The sequence below is a fragment of the Megascapheus bottae genome, chromosome 3 (genome assembly GCF_031878675.1).
Source record: "Megascapheus bottae isolate mThoBot1 chromosome 3, mThoBot2.hap1, whole genome shotgun sequence".
Lineage (NCBI taxonomy): Eukaryota > Metazoa > Chordata > Mammalia > Rodentia > Geomyidae > Megascapheus > Megascapheus bottae.
In genome coordinates, this window is record NC_143511.1 from 89,108,830 (window position 1) to 89,123,349 (window position 14,520).

General features: G+C 57.3%; 1 protein-coding gene across 2 annotated transcripts in view; it reads left to right on the top strand.

Annotated features, from left to right (window-relative positions):
- Positions 1–14,251, top strand: part of Olfm1 (olfactomedin 1) — a 31,334-nt gene extending 17,083 nt beyond the window's left edge. For both annotated transcript variants that reach the window (XM_090330905.1, XM_090330904.1), the window contains exons 4-6: positions 705–924; positions 6,751–6,857; positions 12,565–14,251. In XM_090330905.1, coding sequence (XP_090187031.1) covers positions 705–924; positions 6,751–6,857; positions 12,565–13,239 — 1,002 coding nt within the window. In that variant the 3' untranslated portion in view covers positions 13,240–14,251. The remainder of the gene's footprint in view (positions 1–704; positions 925–6,750; positions 6,858–12,564) is intronic.
- The last annotated feature ends 269 nt before the right edge of the window (positions 14,252–14,520 follow it).

Consider the following 14,520-nt stretch of genomic DNA (forward strand, 5'->3'; position numbering starts at 1 on the left):
CAACGTGGCTCTGGAAGAGTAGCCAGCCCTCGCCTTTACGTGGCTTTCAGCCTAGACTGGAGTTCCAGCAAAACCTGTGAGGGATTCTGAGTCACTGGGAAAACCACTGCGATGTGCTAGTGTTCAGGCATGATTTGTCTGTTTAAGGCAGGCTAGGGAGCTAGCCTTTCAACAGTCTCTCGTTTTCTTGCTTGCAGGGCTAACTTAAAAGCGTTTTTTCAATGCTGCAGAGACTGAAGAAGCAGCCAGTCCTGTGTAACCATGAAAGAGCCAGAGAGCTTTTTGCACCATGCATTTTTACTATGATTATTTTCTAATCCTTAGCACCCTATCACTGAGGAACCTTGAACCCAGCCGGGATCCTCCCATGCATGCGACTTTAGATGCATTTCATGAATAGTTTGAACCCTTGTCAATGCATTTTTTGAAAAAGAAAGAAAAAAAAAAAGAACTTTGTGTATGTGACTTAAAGCATGTAACTTTAAGATGTTGCATTCTAAACTGACAATAAAGACCTTTCCCAAATATGTCGGTGTTCTGAGGACTGTTTACTATGCTCTCCTGACTCGAGTGGACCAGGACAAATACGGGTAACTAAAGGGGGACTTACACACCTGCCTCACGTAGGGACCAGCCAGGCTGAGGTAGGGTGTGACGAGTTCTTGCATGCATCGCACTGAACCCAGCTTATTTTAACCTTGCAGGCGATTAAAGCGAAAATGGATGAACTTAGGCCTTTGATACCTGTGTTGGAGGAGTACAAGGCCGATGCCAAATTGGTATTGCAGTTTAAAGAGGAGGTCCAGAATCTGACGTCAGTCCTTAACGAGCTGCAAGAGGAGATTGGCGCCTATGACTACGATGAACTTCAGAGCAGAGTGTCCAATCTTGAAGAAAGGCTCCGTGCATGCATGCAAAAACTAGGTAGGCCAGCACCCTGTGGGCGTGGCTGCCCTGCCCGCCCCTGGCACATGCCCAGGGCAAGGAGTAGTGCTGAAGGGACAGCTCCCGCCTGGCCCTGGCCGGCTGGCGACTGCTGCAGTAGAGCTCCTGGGCGGGCCTGCCCGGAAGGACAGTAACAGGAAGCGCAGACAGAACCCACCCCCGTGTCCGCAGGCGGTGACCCCTCTCGGTGGCACTTCTGGAAGGAATCCAGGTGGTGCTACACGTGTGTGCACGCACAAGCACACACGCATGTTGTTAGGGCTAGAAATGTGTATCCTCGTCCAGGTTGAGGACAGAGCTATGAACTTCCTTGCACTTGAACTTACTCGCCTCTCCTGCTTTCCGGTTAAGGACCCACAAATCCCAACATACAAAATGCCAGGTCTGTTCTAAATTTCCCACTTCATGTCCTCATCTTCATAAAGATTAGCCAGCCTTCCTCACCAACTCCTCACACAGTACTGGTCCTTTCCACATTGAATATTTCTTTGGTGGGGTTATTTTGGGGGACTCTTGGGGTGATTTTTGCCTCCTGAAGAATTTCTCAGGCTCCACCTCATGGTACAGCTCCCTTTCCACCCATGCATCCCATCATGCCTTGTGTGCTGTGAAAGAGAGTGGGAAAGTGGCATTCGCCTGGCTTCTGGCTGCATGGCCCCAGCAAATGCTGAACATTCACTTAGGGTCCCAAGGAGGCCCCAGGGCTATACTGGGAGTTTATGGGACACTGTTGCTGTGTCACTAGGAGTTTGTCTCCAGGAAGGATCTGCAAGGGCTTCCTGCCTCCACCTTCCAGGCAGTTCTACCCACAGTGCTCTGAGTTTGCCATCACCTCTTTCTCTTTCTAGCACCCCTTGTTAGGGATTCCTCTAACCCCAGCATCCAGACATCGGGTGTTCTCTGCAGAGTTGCTATCCATTTCCCCACAAGCCCAGTGTCCCCTCCCTGCTGCACAGAAGAAAGGAGAAATCTTTTTATTTTCTATCCAGGAGCCAAGGGGGCAAAGTGAAGTTGGTAGCTGGAAGTTGGCAGCTTGGAGACACGCTGTGCCTTCTCAGAAGGAGGCAGCCCACTCCTGGGCTGCGCCAGACTCCTCCTCTGGCCACAGCCTATTTTTTAGCCGCTGGATGACTCTTATGGCTTAGGGTCTTGAGTCTTTCACACGGCTGCCCTTGGCCGCTGAAACCAGCAACTTGGGGGTAAAGAGGGAACAATGAGGCCCTCAGAGCCGTGTGTGTCCCCTACACCGCCCCCCCCCAGGGCTACATGGTCAGTGCTTCTCCTGGCAGTGTCATTAGTCTCCCAGAAAGGATGTGACACACACAGACAGACACAAGCAGTCAGAACAGCTGCAGGTGGGGTGCCATCCACCCTCAGGTCATAGCAGGTTCTTGCAGAGCCAACTGTGAGTGCCCTGGTCTAGAGATGGCAGTGCTGTGTGGCTCACATGGTAGTTACGGTCAGCTGCCTCTGTGTCTGTAACACAAAGGGCAGGAAGTCCCTGGGGTCACTATGAGAATTCATAATGTTACTCACATTATCAGCTTAACACTATCTGAGAGGTAGCGGTGGTAGGTAGCTCGGCAGACAGGTAGGTAGGCAGATAGGCAGGTAGCTAGTTATATAGTCAGTGGATGGATGGATGGATGGATGGACAGGTGGGTGGACGGATGGATGGGTAGATGGATGGATGAGTAAATGGATAGATGGGATGGATGCATGGATGGATGAATAACTGTGATAAGTGGATGGATGAGTGGGTGGAAGGATGGATGGCTAAATGTGATAAGTGGATGGATGGATGCATGCACGCATGCATGGATAAATGGGTAGATGGATGGTTGGTAAGTGGATAGACAGATGATCAATAGATGATTGAATGACCAGTTGGTAGCCCCCCTCCTTCCCAGGCTTTTAGTCAGCTCAGTATAACTTAAGGATCCAATTAATATCCTGTGTCTGCTTAATTTAGCCTTGCAAATAGGCCCTGTCTCAGGACTATTCTGTCAGTATGCCTTCTTGGTGACAGTTGCCCAGCCTGGCTGTGGTGGCACTTACAGCTGTCCCTTAAAGGTGATGGCTGGTAATTTCTCTTCCCCCCTCCCACACCGACACACACACATCAGTCTCCCTGACTCTGCAGCTGTGGGACGTGACAAGGGCTCTTGGCTGGTGAGGTGGGAAGGCCCCCAAGCTCTCAGAGTTGTAATTAGGTCTGTCCCAGCTGCCTCTGTGTCGACCAGAGTGCAGGCAGACACGAGCAACAGGACTCCCCCTCTCTCCATGGAACTGAATGCTTTTTCCTGGTGGCCTCGCCAGGAACTAAATGGGGACTCGAGCCATGATGGTGCAAGCCAGGGTTTCCCAGCATCCCCTGGAGTAAGGCTTGTCCCCTGATGAGAGGCCATGCTGCCCTGTACTGGGCCCTGGCCCTGAGCTGGGGCCTGGGCTGCGATCAGATCCCAGCAGCTCACGAGCAAGGCCTGCAGTCTCTGCCTCGGGCCCAGGCTGTGGGTGGATCTCAGCTGGCCTGGCTGACAGGATTTGGGGGTGAGCCAGCGGAGGGTGTGGCCTTGTCACCCCGTCCTGCACCAGTGCCCGGCATTTCTCGAGACCCTTTGTTTAGAGGGTGCCGAGGGAGCCCCCAGACATCCAGGGGTCTTTGGTTCCCCTGAGGACATGTGTTAGCAAAGCCTGCTGGCTGCCCTCCCCACAGCCAGGGCACTGTGTGCCAAGAGCTTACGAATGACCCAGACCTGCCCCACCGGAATAGGAAGTGAGGGGGAGGTACAGGACGGCCCCGGGCACATGCCAGGGGCCCCAGTGGGTTGTGAGTCTGATGGGGCCCTGAGTGGGGCTGCGCTCGTCTCACTCGCTCCCCAGCTCTCTCTGCCCATTATGGCTTACTCTCTCTGGGCTTGCAAGGCGAAAAGGAGAAGAGTGTGGAGCAGGCCAGGCCTAGGAGGTCTGCTGCTGACCCTCGGTCCTCTTCTAGCTCCTCCTGCCCGCAGACTCTGCTGTCCAGACCTGAACCCCTGGCTGGCATTTCTTTCCTGGCTTCTCCCCTGACGTGTCTGGGCTGCTATCAGAGTGGCTTCCTCTCAGAGAACAAGAACAAGAGGCACAGGGCGCTGTCCTGGGGCATTTAGCTTCTGCAGCTCTGTGCTCACTCAGCAGGCCCCTGCCACCCCGAGGCCACTGCCCTGCCCCTCTTTGCCCAGTTCTTCTGGGATGGGGCCTACAGGGACTTCCTGAGCCTCCAATGCTGAAGTCCTGCCACCGTACCCTTCCCCTCTCCCCTGCCCTCCTCCCTGCCTGCACCTGTGCCCTGAGCACAAGACTGAGTGAGGGGCACTTTCCCGACTTGCATGTGCCAAGATTCTGCCGAGGCTCTGCTGTGGGCTTTTATAGATCCTGTCAGTTCCCAAGATCTTGGCAGAACCAGTCTGGGTGGAGAACCAAAAATAACTCCACGGCTCAAGAAGGGTGGGCAGCCTCCAGCCCCGTGGACTCCAGGGGGGCAGGGTGCCCGCTCTGGCCACGCCTCCCGCTATCCTCAGCTAGGATTCATTCGAAGGCTGGCTCCAAGAATGACCGTGCCCTTGGAGCCCTGGGTTGGCAGGCTGGAAGGACTCCAGGACCACTGGGCTCAGACCTGGCTTCCCAAGTGGCCAGAGCACAGGGTAGGCGGACGCCCTGGGAGGACACCGGGCCTGAGGTTGACTGAGAACAGAGCCCCCTTGGCAGGCATGTTCTAGAAGCTTCCACGGGTACCTCTCTGAGGGGGCTGGTTGTGGCTCCCTGTTTCTTGGTGACGAGAGTGAGTGTAGGCAGTGCCGGACCGGATACGAGCAGGGGGATGGGGGCTCGAGCAGGGGCGTGGGGGCTCACCCTGCTTGCCTCCTCGTCCCCAGTCCTCAGGAGAAGCTGAGGGGTGTCACCTCGGCCCCTCGCCCCTCCAGCTCCTCCATCCGTTGTCTTGTTGAGGAGCTAGGAAGGGCAGGCCCAGGAACCCTTGTAGCCTGCAGCAGTGAGGTCTGGGGAAATTAGGGGACACCTGGCAGCTCACCGGGGTGGAGCGGGGTCAGGGCGAGGTCTTGGGGGAAGTGCAAGCCTGGGTGGGAAGGCTTGGCTCACGTTCCGTAGAAAGTCCACAGTGCCATCTTGACTCTCTCTGGACCACAGGGAGGGACTGGAAAGAGCTGTCAGGGAAGTCGGCCGCGTGGGACACCGTGTTCAGGGGGAGCAGCTGTCTCTCCATGGTCCAGCCTGCTCCCATCAATACACGCAAAGCAGGAAGGCTGGCGGTGGGGTGGAGTCCAGCTTGGACCCTCTTCCCGCCCTGGGCCTCGCTCCTCCACAGGACGCCAACCCCACCCAAATCCCTCACCAGATTTGGTCCTGGACTCACCCGGGAGATTTCCAAGAACGTATTTCTCCCGCTGAGGCCCCATCCGCTCTGCTAAACCTTGCCCATCACCCCATCCTCCTGGCTCCTTTTTTGCCCTGTCTCTTTCCAGACCAAAGTTGGTTCAGAGTGGGGCTGGTGCGCACAGAGACACAGCAAATGCACCTTGGGGTTGGTGAAGAGCCAGGCAGACCCCTGTTCCCAGCAGTGGGGGGGCACAGCTGGGTGTCTCCCTGGAGCAGGGAGGGCTGCAGAGTGGCACTTGCCTTCCAATCTGGAAATCTGGGCTCTGCGCTGGATTTCCTTCTGCTTGCAACAGGCTGTTGCAAGCCTTCCACTGCCCCGAACCCCCTCCTCCCCTCCCCCTGCCACCCTAGCTGTGCCCACAAGCTCAGTCCACTTCAGATCCTGGGTTGGCGCTGAGTGAGCCAGGCCTGCCCTGCAGGCCTGACCCTCTGCTGTGCGGATTATCCTGGTCCTCAGGTTAAGTCACTGACAATCTTGGATAAGCACTGGATCTCTTCTGAACTTTGCAGACAGCTGTGTACATACGCTAATGGGGTAGCCCTGGAGGGGGCCTGTAGACTTAGGAGGCCTGGAGGGAGAGGGAAAAGGACATTAGAGGTTCTTTTTGGGGTGTATTTGCAGGGTAGGAGCCCACTGCCTCCCCCCTCCACCCCCTGCCCCCAGCGTGGCAGCACTTCACCTGCCTGAGCAGGCTGGGGTTCCTGTATGGTGGAAGAGCTATGTGGCTGCAGGAGGGGGTGGCATCTCTGAGTGGTATGGTGCCCCTCCAGGTCTAAGCTAGCTGGAAGCCCCAGGGCTGCAGGAGGGGGCAGCAGGCTGGGCCGGGCAGAGAGCTCTGGGCCACAGCCCCCACATCCCTTGCACAGTCTCCAGCCATCTTCATGTGCTCTGGACCTGCGGCTGGGGAGAAAAGCCCACCAGCTCCCAGCTGGGTGTTCACCAGCCTTCCTCCTGGGCTGTGTGAGGGGAAGCCTGCCTTGGTCCTGTGTCTAGAGTGGAGCCTAACTGCATCTGCGATGCAGCCTCAAGAGGCTGTCCTGTTGCTGTCCCATCTTCCAGAGAAGATTGAGTCTCGCTGAGGCTGAGTTCTCTCCCATAGGGGCTGCTCTGGCCCCCTGACCCCAGGCCCACTGGTCAGGGCCCTTCAAGGAAGATGGCCCACCCCGCCCTCCCTTGCTTGGTTTAGAGGGAGGCCTGGCTTCTCTGTCTCCTGGGGCTGGTGGCAGGGCCTGCATCTGTCTGTGGCCAGCAGTGCCCACCCTGGAGGGGAAAGGAGGCAGCCACTTGGCACTGGTGATCCAGCCAGTGGCATGGTGGGATGGGCAGAGGCCCCAGTTTCCCAGACCTGACTACTGTGCCCTTTGTTCTAGCCTGCGGCAAGTTGACTGGCATTAGTGACCCGGTGACTGTCAAGACCTCTGGCTCAAGGTTCGGGTCCTGGATGACAGACCCACTGGCCCCAGAAGGTGACAACAGGGTAAGTGTTTCCTTATCGTGTTCCGGGGTCCACTGGAGCAGAGGTCGGGCAGACTGGTCTCCATCTTCACCCTAGCTACCCATGCCAGCACTCAGGCAGCTCTCCTGGGGCTTCAACCTGGGAAGACTTTGGGGAGCCCCTCCCCAGACCCTTTCTCCAGCCCGGGTGCTAACTCGGGACTCATGGGCAGCAGGGTGGGTGACCAAAGGGTAGAGCCAGGCATCCACAGAGAAGATGATGCCAGTCTGCCTTAGGCCTGGCTCTGCCATGTGCTGGGCTGGGCTGTGAGTCCGTTTCTTCAGAGTGCCCACCTCCCAGCCAATCACATTGCTGCCTGAGCCCCCGGGAGAGAGCATCCATTAGGCCTTTCTTGTTTTAATGACATCTCATTTGTATTTCATTTGCCATTCCTTTCATGGCTGGTGTTCCCTTTTGATTCAAGAAGAAGCCCTGTTCTTTTTCCTAGGCATGTCACCCCTGGGCAAGCCTCAGAAGCAGAGAGGGATTGGGTTACTTTCTCTTGCCCAGACCCCGGCTCTTTGGCGCTCAGCCTTGGGGCTGGGAGGTGGGGGGCCCATATCCGGGGCAGAGAATGTCTGCCTGTCTCTTGCTGGATACATGCAGACATCAGCTCCTGGCTGGGTGGCTCTGGGACAGAGACGCTCCCTCCAGAGGTGGCAGGGAAGCTGCCAGCAGTTTGATCCCTGTCCTTTGGTACCATGTGACCCTGGTCACTGTGGCTGGACTGACTCTCACAGGCAGAGGTCTGGGCACCTTCCCCTGCCTCTTCTTCCAAGGGTTACAGGATGGTTAGAGAATGAGTGCTCTCAGCCCCTCCTCTGGACCTGTGAAGAAGGGGTGGGGAGTGCGAGGGTCTCAAACTTTGCCTGCGGGGAGCTGGAATGGTGTGCCTGGCTAAGTTGCCTGCCCTGAGATTTCCGCCGTGTACGTGTACCTCTGGTACCAGAAACCAGAAGTGGTCCTTCCGAGGAGATGGGCTAGGCAGACGTAATCATGCAGGTGCGGTGGGGACCCCACTGTCACACCCCTGAACCTTGCCTGGGGTTGACAGCTGCGAATGTTGGAGCATTTGTAGGAAAGGGTTAGTTCCACGCTTGGCTGAGGCTGGGAAGGCTCCTAACATTTTAATTAATCTGGTGTCATTGGCTGTGGCTCCATTCCTCGTCCCCCCGCCCCCAAGCACACCTCTACTGGGAGTGGGGCAGCTTCCCACCGCAGAGCCGCGTGGTGATTGTCATCAGATGGAAATAAAGACAGAGGCCGTGACAGCAGACGCTCCACCAGCAGCCCGGGGGGCACCGGGCACGGTGGCATCTGCGTGGAGCCTGGGCTCGCTGACCCAGTGCCAGGGCCTCCCCAGGAGCCCCCTCCCAGCTCCCTCCAAGCTCCCGCCAGCATCCATCTCTCAGGGGAGATGAGGGGGCAGCTCCCAGCTGCTGGGCAGAAGGACCGCGCCCTGCCCAGGGCTGGCTGGGAGCTGGTGCCTGGCCTCAGGCGGGGGTGTCTGTGCCTGTCATCCTGGCTGAGCCTGAGCCTTGGGGTGCCTCCTGAGGCTCCAGGGCCCTCCTCACTTTCCTCCTGCAGTCTTCCCCTCCCTGCCGCAGCACCGCTCAGGCAAACCATCCAGCCATGAATCATTTCGGGCAGGGTAGGGGTCTGAGGGGGGAGCTGGTTGCCTTGGTGCTGTGGGGAGCCTGCTGACTGGATCTGGCTCTGCAGCCCCACCCGGGGCTGGCCTCGGGTCCCATGCTGTGGAGGGTCCAGTTAAATGATCTTTTCTGCACATGCAGAGGCCCCAGGCTCCTGGTTGCTCTCCAGAGCAGGACAAGGCTGTCCTGAGGGCACCCCTGGGGGCTGTGGCTAATTAGACATCTATTTTCTGCTTTATGACTCAATTGCCTACTAGGAAAGGAGGCTCTGGTGGCCGATGGAAGGATGGTGAGAAAGACCTGGTGGGGGGGCAGGGAGGTAGGGCTGTTGTGGAGGGCTGGTGGAACAGGAAGAGGGGGCGCTGGGCACTGGCTTGTTAGCAGGGGTCACTGTCAGGTGCCCCTCCAAGCCCACCCACTCCCCGCAGTGGCCTGGTCTTCTAGCCTGCTAAGTGGCACATGGCCTGGTTCTGCCATTGATCTGGACCAGTAATATTTTGATCTTTTTCAATCTCCTGTCCAATTTTGATCACACATACACAGGAGATCAATAACTCTCCACAATAGGCTGGGGGGAAGCCCTCCATAGCGGCTTCAGAGCAGGCCACCGTCAAGGGGAAGGGGGAGCGGGGTGTAGCCGAGAGTAGGGGAGAGGCACACATGGGGACCCCTCACTGGTGTGCATGTTGAGGGCTGTGCCAGCCACTGGCAGTCCTGCCCGGGTACTGAGCTGAGCAAGGCTGCCTGCATCAGCCTTCTGTCTGTCTACCGTAAAGAGCCAGTTGTGTGCTCAGGATGGTTTCTCGAATCCCCTGGGGAAGGCCCTGGACAGAGGCCTGGCCTGGGTCACGTGAGTTCGAGGAGGAGAAGGGTCTGTAGGGCCTGGCTGAGCACCCGTCCCGAAGCAGGAGCTCCTGGTCAGGCTGTGCCACGCCCCGGAAGCCCCAGAAACCCATTCCCCGAATCTTGAAGCTCCCAGTCACTCTGATTGTGGCAGAGACCACAGGCCCAGTTCACATCAGAAAAGGAGCCACGTGACCCTCCTGCCCTCCCGTGTTCAAGGGGTGGGGGTGTAATTCCTAAAATGTTCCTGTCACCTGCACAGTGCCAGAGCCTTCCAATGCTTACCACCATCCTATGATGCTTATCTAGAATGCACCAGGCTGTGCCCGTGTGCAGCACGAGCAGCCCAGACGCCTCCCGAATGTGCCTACTTCAGAAGTGGGGCGCTCTGGAGGTTGATCTGTCTCCACTTCCCTCGCTCCTCCCCTTCCACTAACAGCTCCTTCTGGAGCATCTTCCCAGCCTCCGACTCCTTGATGTTAGCAGTTCTCACGGAAGGACACGTGGCAGACTCCTGCCAGGCCCCAGGGCCTAAATTCCCGGGGAAAGCCTTTCCAAAATAGTGTTGCTGGGCGCCTCCCTGCGCTCCATCTTCAAGGCCCTGGATTTGTTGGTAAGGAAGTTCCGATTGATAGCAGGAACAGACGCCCCACCAGGTCTGCCCTGGACCTCCATGTCCACCTCACCGAAACATAGTCAGGACGCCTGGTTCCCCCAGGAAGGACCAGCACGTGAGCCTGGGCAGCAGGCAGGATGCGGGGAGACTGTGGGCTGCTAGGTGGCCGGTCCTCAGTGGACCTGTGCAAGAGCTCATGAGAGGGAAGGGAGGGCCGGAGCTGTTTTCTCTCCTCTGGCAGAGGACTTGATGGGCGGGTAGAGGACAGGCAGGCTCACTCCAGGCCAGGGCAATGGACATATTGCTGTGTCCCCAGGCCCTGCCGGCCGCTGCTGGGGTTGTGTCGTGTGTCCATGCACTGCTGCGCTTGGACCCCGGAGGAGGAGGGCTGGTTCAGGGGCTCCCCTATGGGTTCGTGAGCCCCCAGACTTTGGAGCTGGGCCACTGCGGGCCGTCTGACCCCCCCACCCAGTCTGTAGAGCTGCTTCCTGATGACATCCACGGCTATCCCTGCATTTGGGGTCCTGGGGGCCACTGTGACCTGGAGCTGGGCACAGAGGCTTGGGAGCCTCGCAGTCCACTTGCCTGCACCCATCCGGTGACCTCCAGACATGCTTAGCTCTCTGTGGCGGAAGGAGGGGCAGGAGGGGTGGCCTGGACGTGGGTGTCGCGGTGTTAAAGACTGGAAACCCTTCTTCTCTGTCAGTTGTGCCTGTGGATGGTACCTGCTTGGTGAGGCAAGGCCAGATCAGACCTGGGAGCCTGCCCCCCCCTTCCGCCCCGAACTACAGGACTGAGAGTAGTCTCCGTGACCACTGCACTGGCTTCTTTGTCCCGAGGCCCTTGGGCCTAGCACCCTGGAGACTGGACAGGTTCACCTGGGGAGAGCTGGGGGTGTATATACCATGTACTCTGGCGGTGGACTCCCCAGTCACCTTTTCTGAGCCACCGCCAGCCCAGAGCCTTTGGACACTCAGGCCCTGGTCCTGAACTATGTTTTCAGAAGGCACTGTACTTCGTGTCTCCTTTGGCATCAGTGGAAGAGAAACTCATGGAAAGATCCGTAGTGATTTGGTACGGCTAGCTGTGCCCCCCAAGGTGCTAGACCCCTCAGCTCTTAGGTATCAAGGCCCACTTGTGGAGATGGGCCTGGGAAAGCTGGGAGGGGACTCTTGGAAGCTGAAGCAGGCAGGAAGAGGGGTTGAAGGGTAGGGGCAGGCCCACTGTAACCACAGGATCAAGGGCTTTTGTACCCCTTTAGCCCCACCTCACTGAGCGCTGGTCTGAAGGAGGAGAGAGAGATAATAGCCTAAAACGAGACCCAGGGTTTTTTTATTATTATTATTTCTTTTTACAAAAATCTCATTAAAAACACAAAAGCACATCTGCCTTTGAGCGTCTGAATGGATGTCTCAGGAACAAGGTTATGATTTTTTTTTAATTTTTATCACATGTGTCATGCCAAGCCTGGGAGCTGAATCCTTAATCTCTCCTGCAGCTTCCAGAGCTCTTGATGGATAAAGCAGCTGTCTTATTGCCAGACAGATACCCGGGGAGCAGCATTAGCTGCCAGATTTCCTCTGCTAACTGCCCTGCATTCTCATTTGTTCCCATATTGGTTAGAAATGCGTAAAGTGTTTGGTTCAAAGTCTAGACAGTTCTCAGGTTAACTGGCATCGAAGCAATTGTCGGAAATCATTCTCTGCTCCCCCAGACCTGGACCTCCACTGTGTTTGTTATCTTGCTTGATTTGGACAGCCGGAGCCTGCCTTCTGCGAGGCCCCCGTGCTTCTTCGAGCACCCCTCCCCGGATTGGGCCTGAGTCCCGTGATTACATTCACAGCATCCCAGCGGCAGATGGGATGACTCCGTCCAGACCTCGGTGCGGCCTGGCAGGTGGAGAGGCCTCCTGCCCCTGTGTCCCCTTAGCCTTTCCCAGCGACCTTGAGAGCTACCTGGCGTGTGAGCATCTGTCCCTGCCGGCCCGGACGCCGTGCCCTGCTCAGTTCTGTCACCTGTGCCTGGGGGTCCCTGCAGGCATGGGACTCCCTTCTCCAGGCCCTCAGCCAGGGTACAGAGTGAACATGTGACTGCCACCCCATATCCTGGCGACACCCCAAGCAGAGGAGGGCTGCATCTGGGGGTGCAGCAGGTCCCTGTCTCCCCCCACCCCCCCGCAGGCATGGACTGCAGAGTGGCTCCATGTAGGCAGGTGTGACCTCGGGGCCAGCGCTCCTGTCCCTACCCCACCCAACACGGCATCCTGGCATCCTTTCCTCATCCTGGAAGATCCTTTCTCTGGCAGGAGAACCATCTTGTCCCTTCTGAACAAAGTCTCATGGATCTGGAGGGAGGGTGGGATATTCGTGAGCCTTTTGTGGGGGACAGGGAGGCCTGGCCTGGAATCTCCCACCTCCCCAGTACCAGGATGACAGGAGGATGCCACCACGCCTGGCTTCAGCTCCTGCCCCCGCAGACGCTCAGAGGGCGCGGCCCTCCAGCCGCTCCACGTCCTCTCCCCCCCCCCGTGCTCCCCCAGGCTCTCTGGGAGCACTGACCAGCTGTGCTCTCTCCACAGGTCTGGTACATGGACGGCTACCACAACAACCGCTTTGTCCGCGAGTACAAGTCCATGGTGGACTTCATGAACACAGACAATTTCACCTCCCACCGCCTCCCGCACCCCTGGTCGGGCACAGGGCAGGTGGTCTACAACGGCTCCATCTACTTCAACAAGTTCCAGAGCCACATCATCATCAGATTTGACCTGAAGACCGAGACAATCCTCAAGACCCGCAGCCTGGACTACGCGGGCTACAACAACATGTACCACTACGCCTGGGGCGGCCACTCGGACATTGACCTCATGGTGGACGAGAACGGGCTGTGGGCCGTCTACGCCACCAACCAGAACGCCGGCAACATCGTCATCAGCAAGCTGGACCCGGTCTCGCTGCAGATCCTGCAGACCTGGAACACCAGCTACCCCAAGCGCAGCGCCGGCGAGGCCTTCATCATCTGCGGGACCCTGTACGTCACCAACGGCTACTCGGGGGGCACCAAGGTCCACTACGCCTACCAGACCAACGCCTCCACCTACGAGTACATCGACATCCCCTTCCAGAACAAGTACTCCCACATCTCCATGCTGGATTACAACCCCAAGGACCGCGCGCTGTATGCCTGGAACAACGGACACCAGACCCTCTACAACGTCACCCTCTTCCACGTCATCCGCTCTGATGAGTTGTAGCTCCTCTCCTGCCCCCGTGCCAAGGGTCCAGGGCCTCCCCGGTTGAGGACCCTCCCGTGAGCCAGCTACCAAAAGCGTACTGAGAATACTGACGAGGACTGACGTGGAGATTCTGCAGCCCGGGGACGGCACCGCCTCCGCCTTCCTCCCGCTGGTAGCCGCAAGACCATAGATTGCAGAAGAAACCCCTGTACTTGCAGCTGGAACTGCAGCCCCCAGGCCCCCTGGTTCTCTCCAGCACCCTCCCCACACCCCAGTTCCTCTCTGGTCAAATACCATACTAAAGAAATAAGGCAACGACTGTTGTTGGCCACTTTCACCCAAGAACAACCCTGTTAGGATCGCATGGACGTGTCTTTAGGTCGTGGTTGGCACTGATAGTTGTGATGGCCTCATGTCTCCCTCAGAACCCCCACCCGGGCGGGCCGTGCCTGCTCAGGGACAGGCTGGTTGAACCCACACACCATCCCAACTGCCGTTGTTGTTGTCTCTTAGATTAACTGTGCCGAGATTCCTGGTAGCTCCTGAACCCATGTCTAGTATTTCCTGAACCGACGGTGGGTGTGTGTAGAGGGGCTGCTGTGCCACGTTGTTTGGACTTCGTACCCTGTAGCTGTGTCGTGCAATGTGTGTCTGTTATTCTTGAGGTGGTAACTCCGTGCGTTCAGTTTATGCAACGAATGCTGTAATGCAATGCTGTAGTTTGGATTCATACGTGGATGGTTTTTGTTTCTAAAAAGTAAAAAAATAACGATGAAAACACATCAGTGTTCGCCCTTATAGAGACGTAGTCAACTCCATGTGGATGGTCATGAAGGCATTCTCCTCCTTACGTTACCTGACTGTGTATCCGCGATGGGAAGGGCTTGGGAAACTTTAGTTTCCGACGGGATGGGAATCCATGAGGGCAACCGTGTGTGGAAAGGTCTTTTTTAAAATTAAAAAAAAAAAAAAAGAGGGCAAGTTTGTACTCTCCAGTTATCTAAGGAACAATAAAAATATTAGGAGCTGTTTTGGCTTTGCTGGTCATTTCTGGGGGGTTCTAGATTCTCACAGACTTCCCCGGGGGCGTCGTGGGCATGCTCCCACGTGGCCAGAGCCTCCCACCGCACACTTATATCTGGACTGCCTTGGGTGAATCTGAGGTGCCCTTCAGACCAGGAGACCCGCCCTCCACTCCTGTGCCCTCACCCTTCTCCTCAGTGGGAGGAGCGGGGCTCACCGGGGCTCACTGATGTAATCTGTGGCTCCGGCAGGGACTCCCCCACCCCCCCAAAAGCA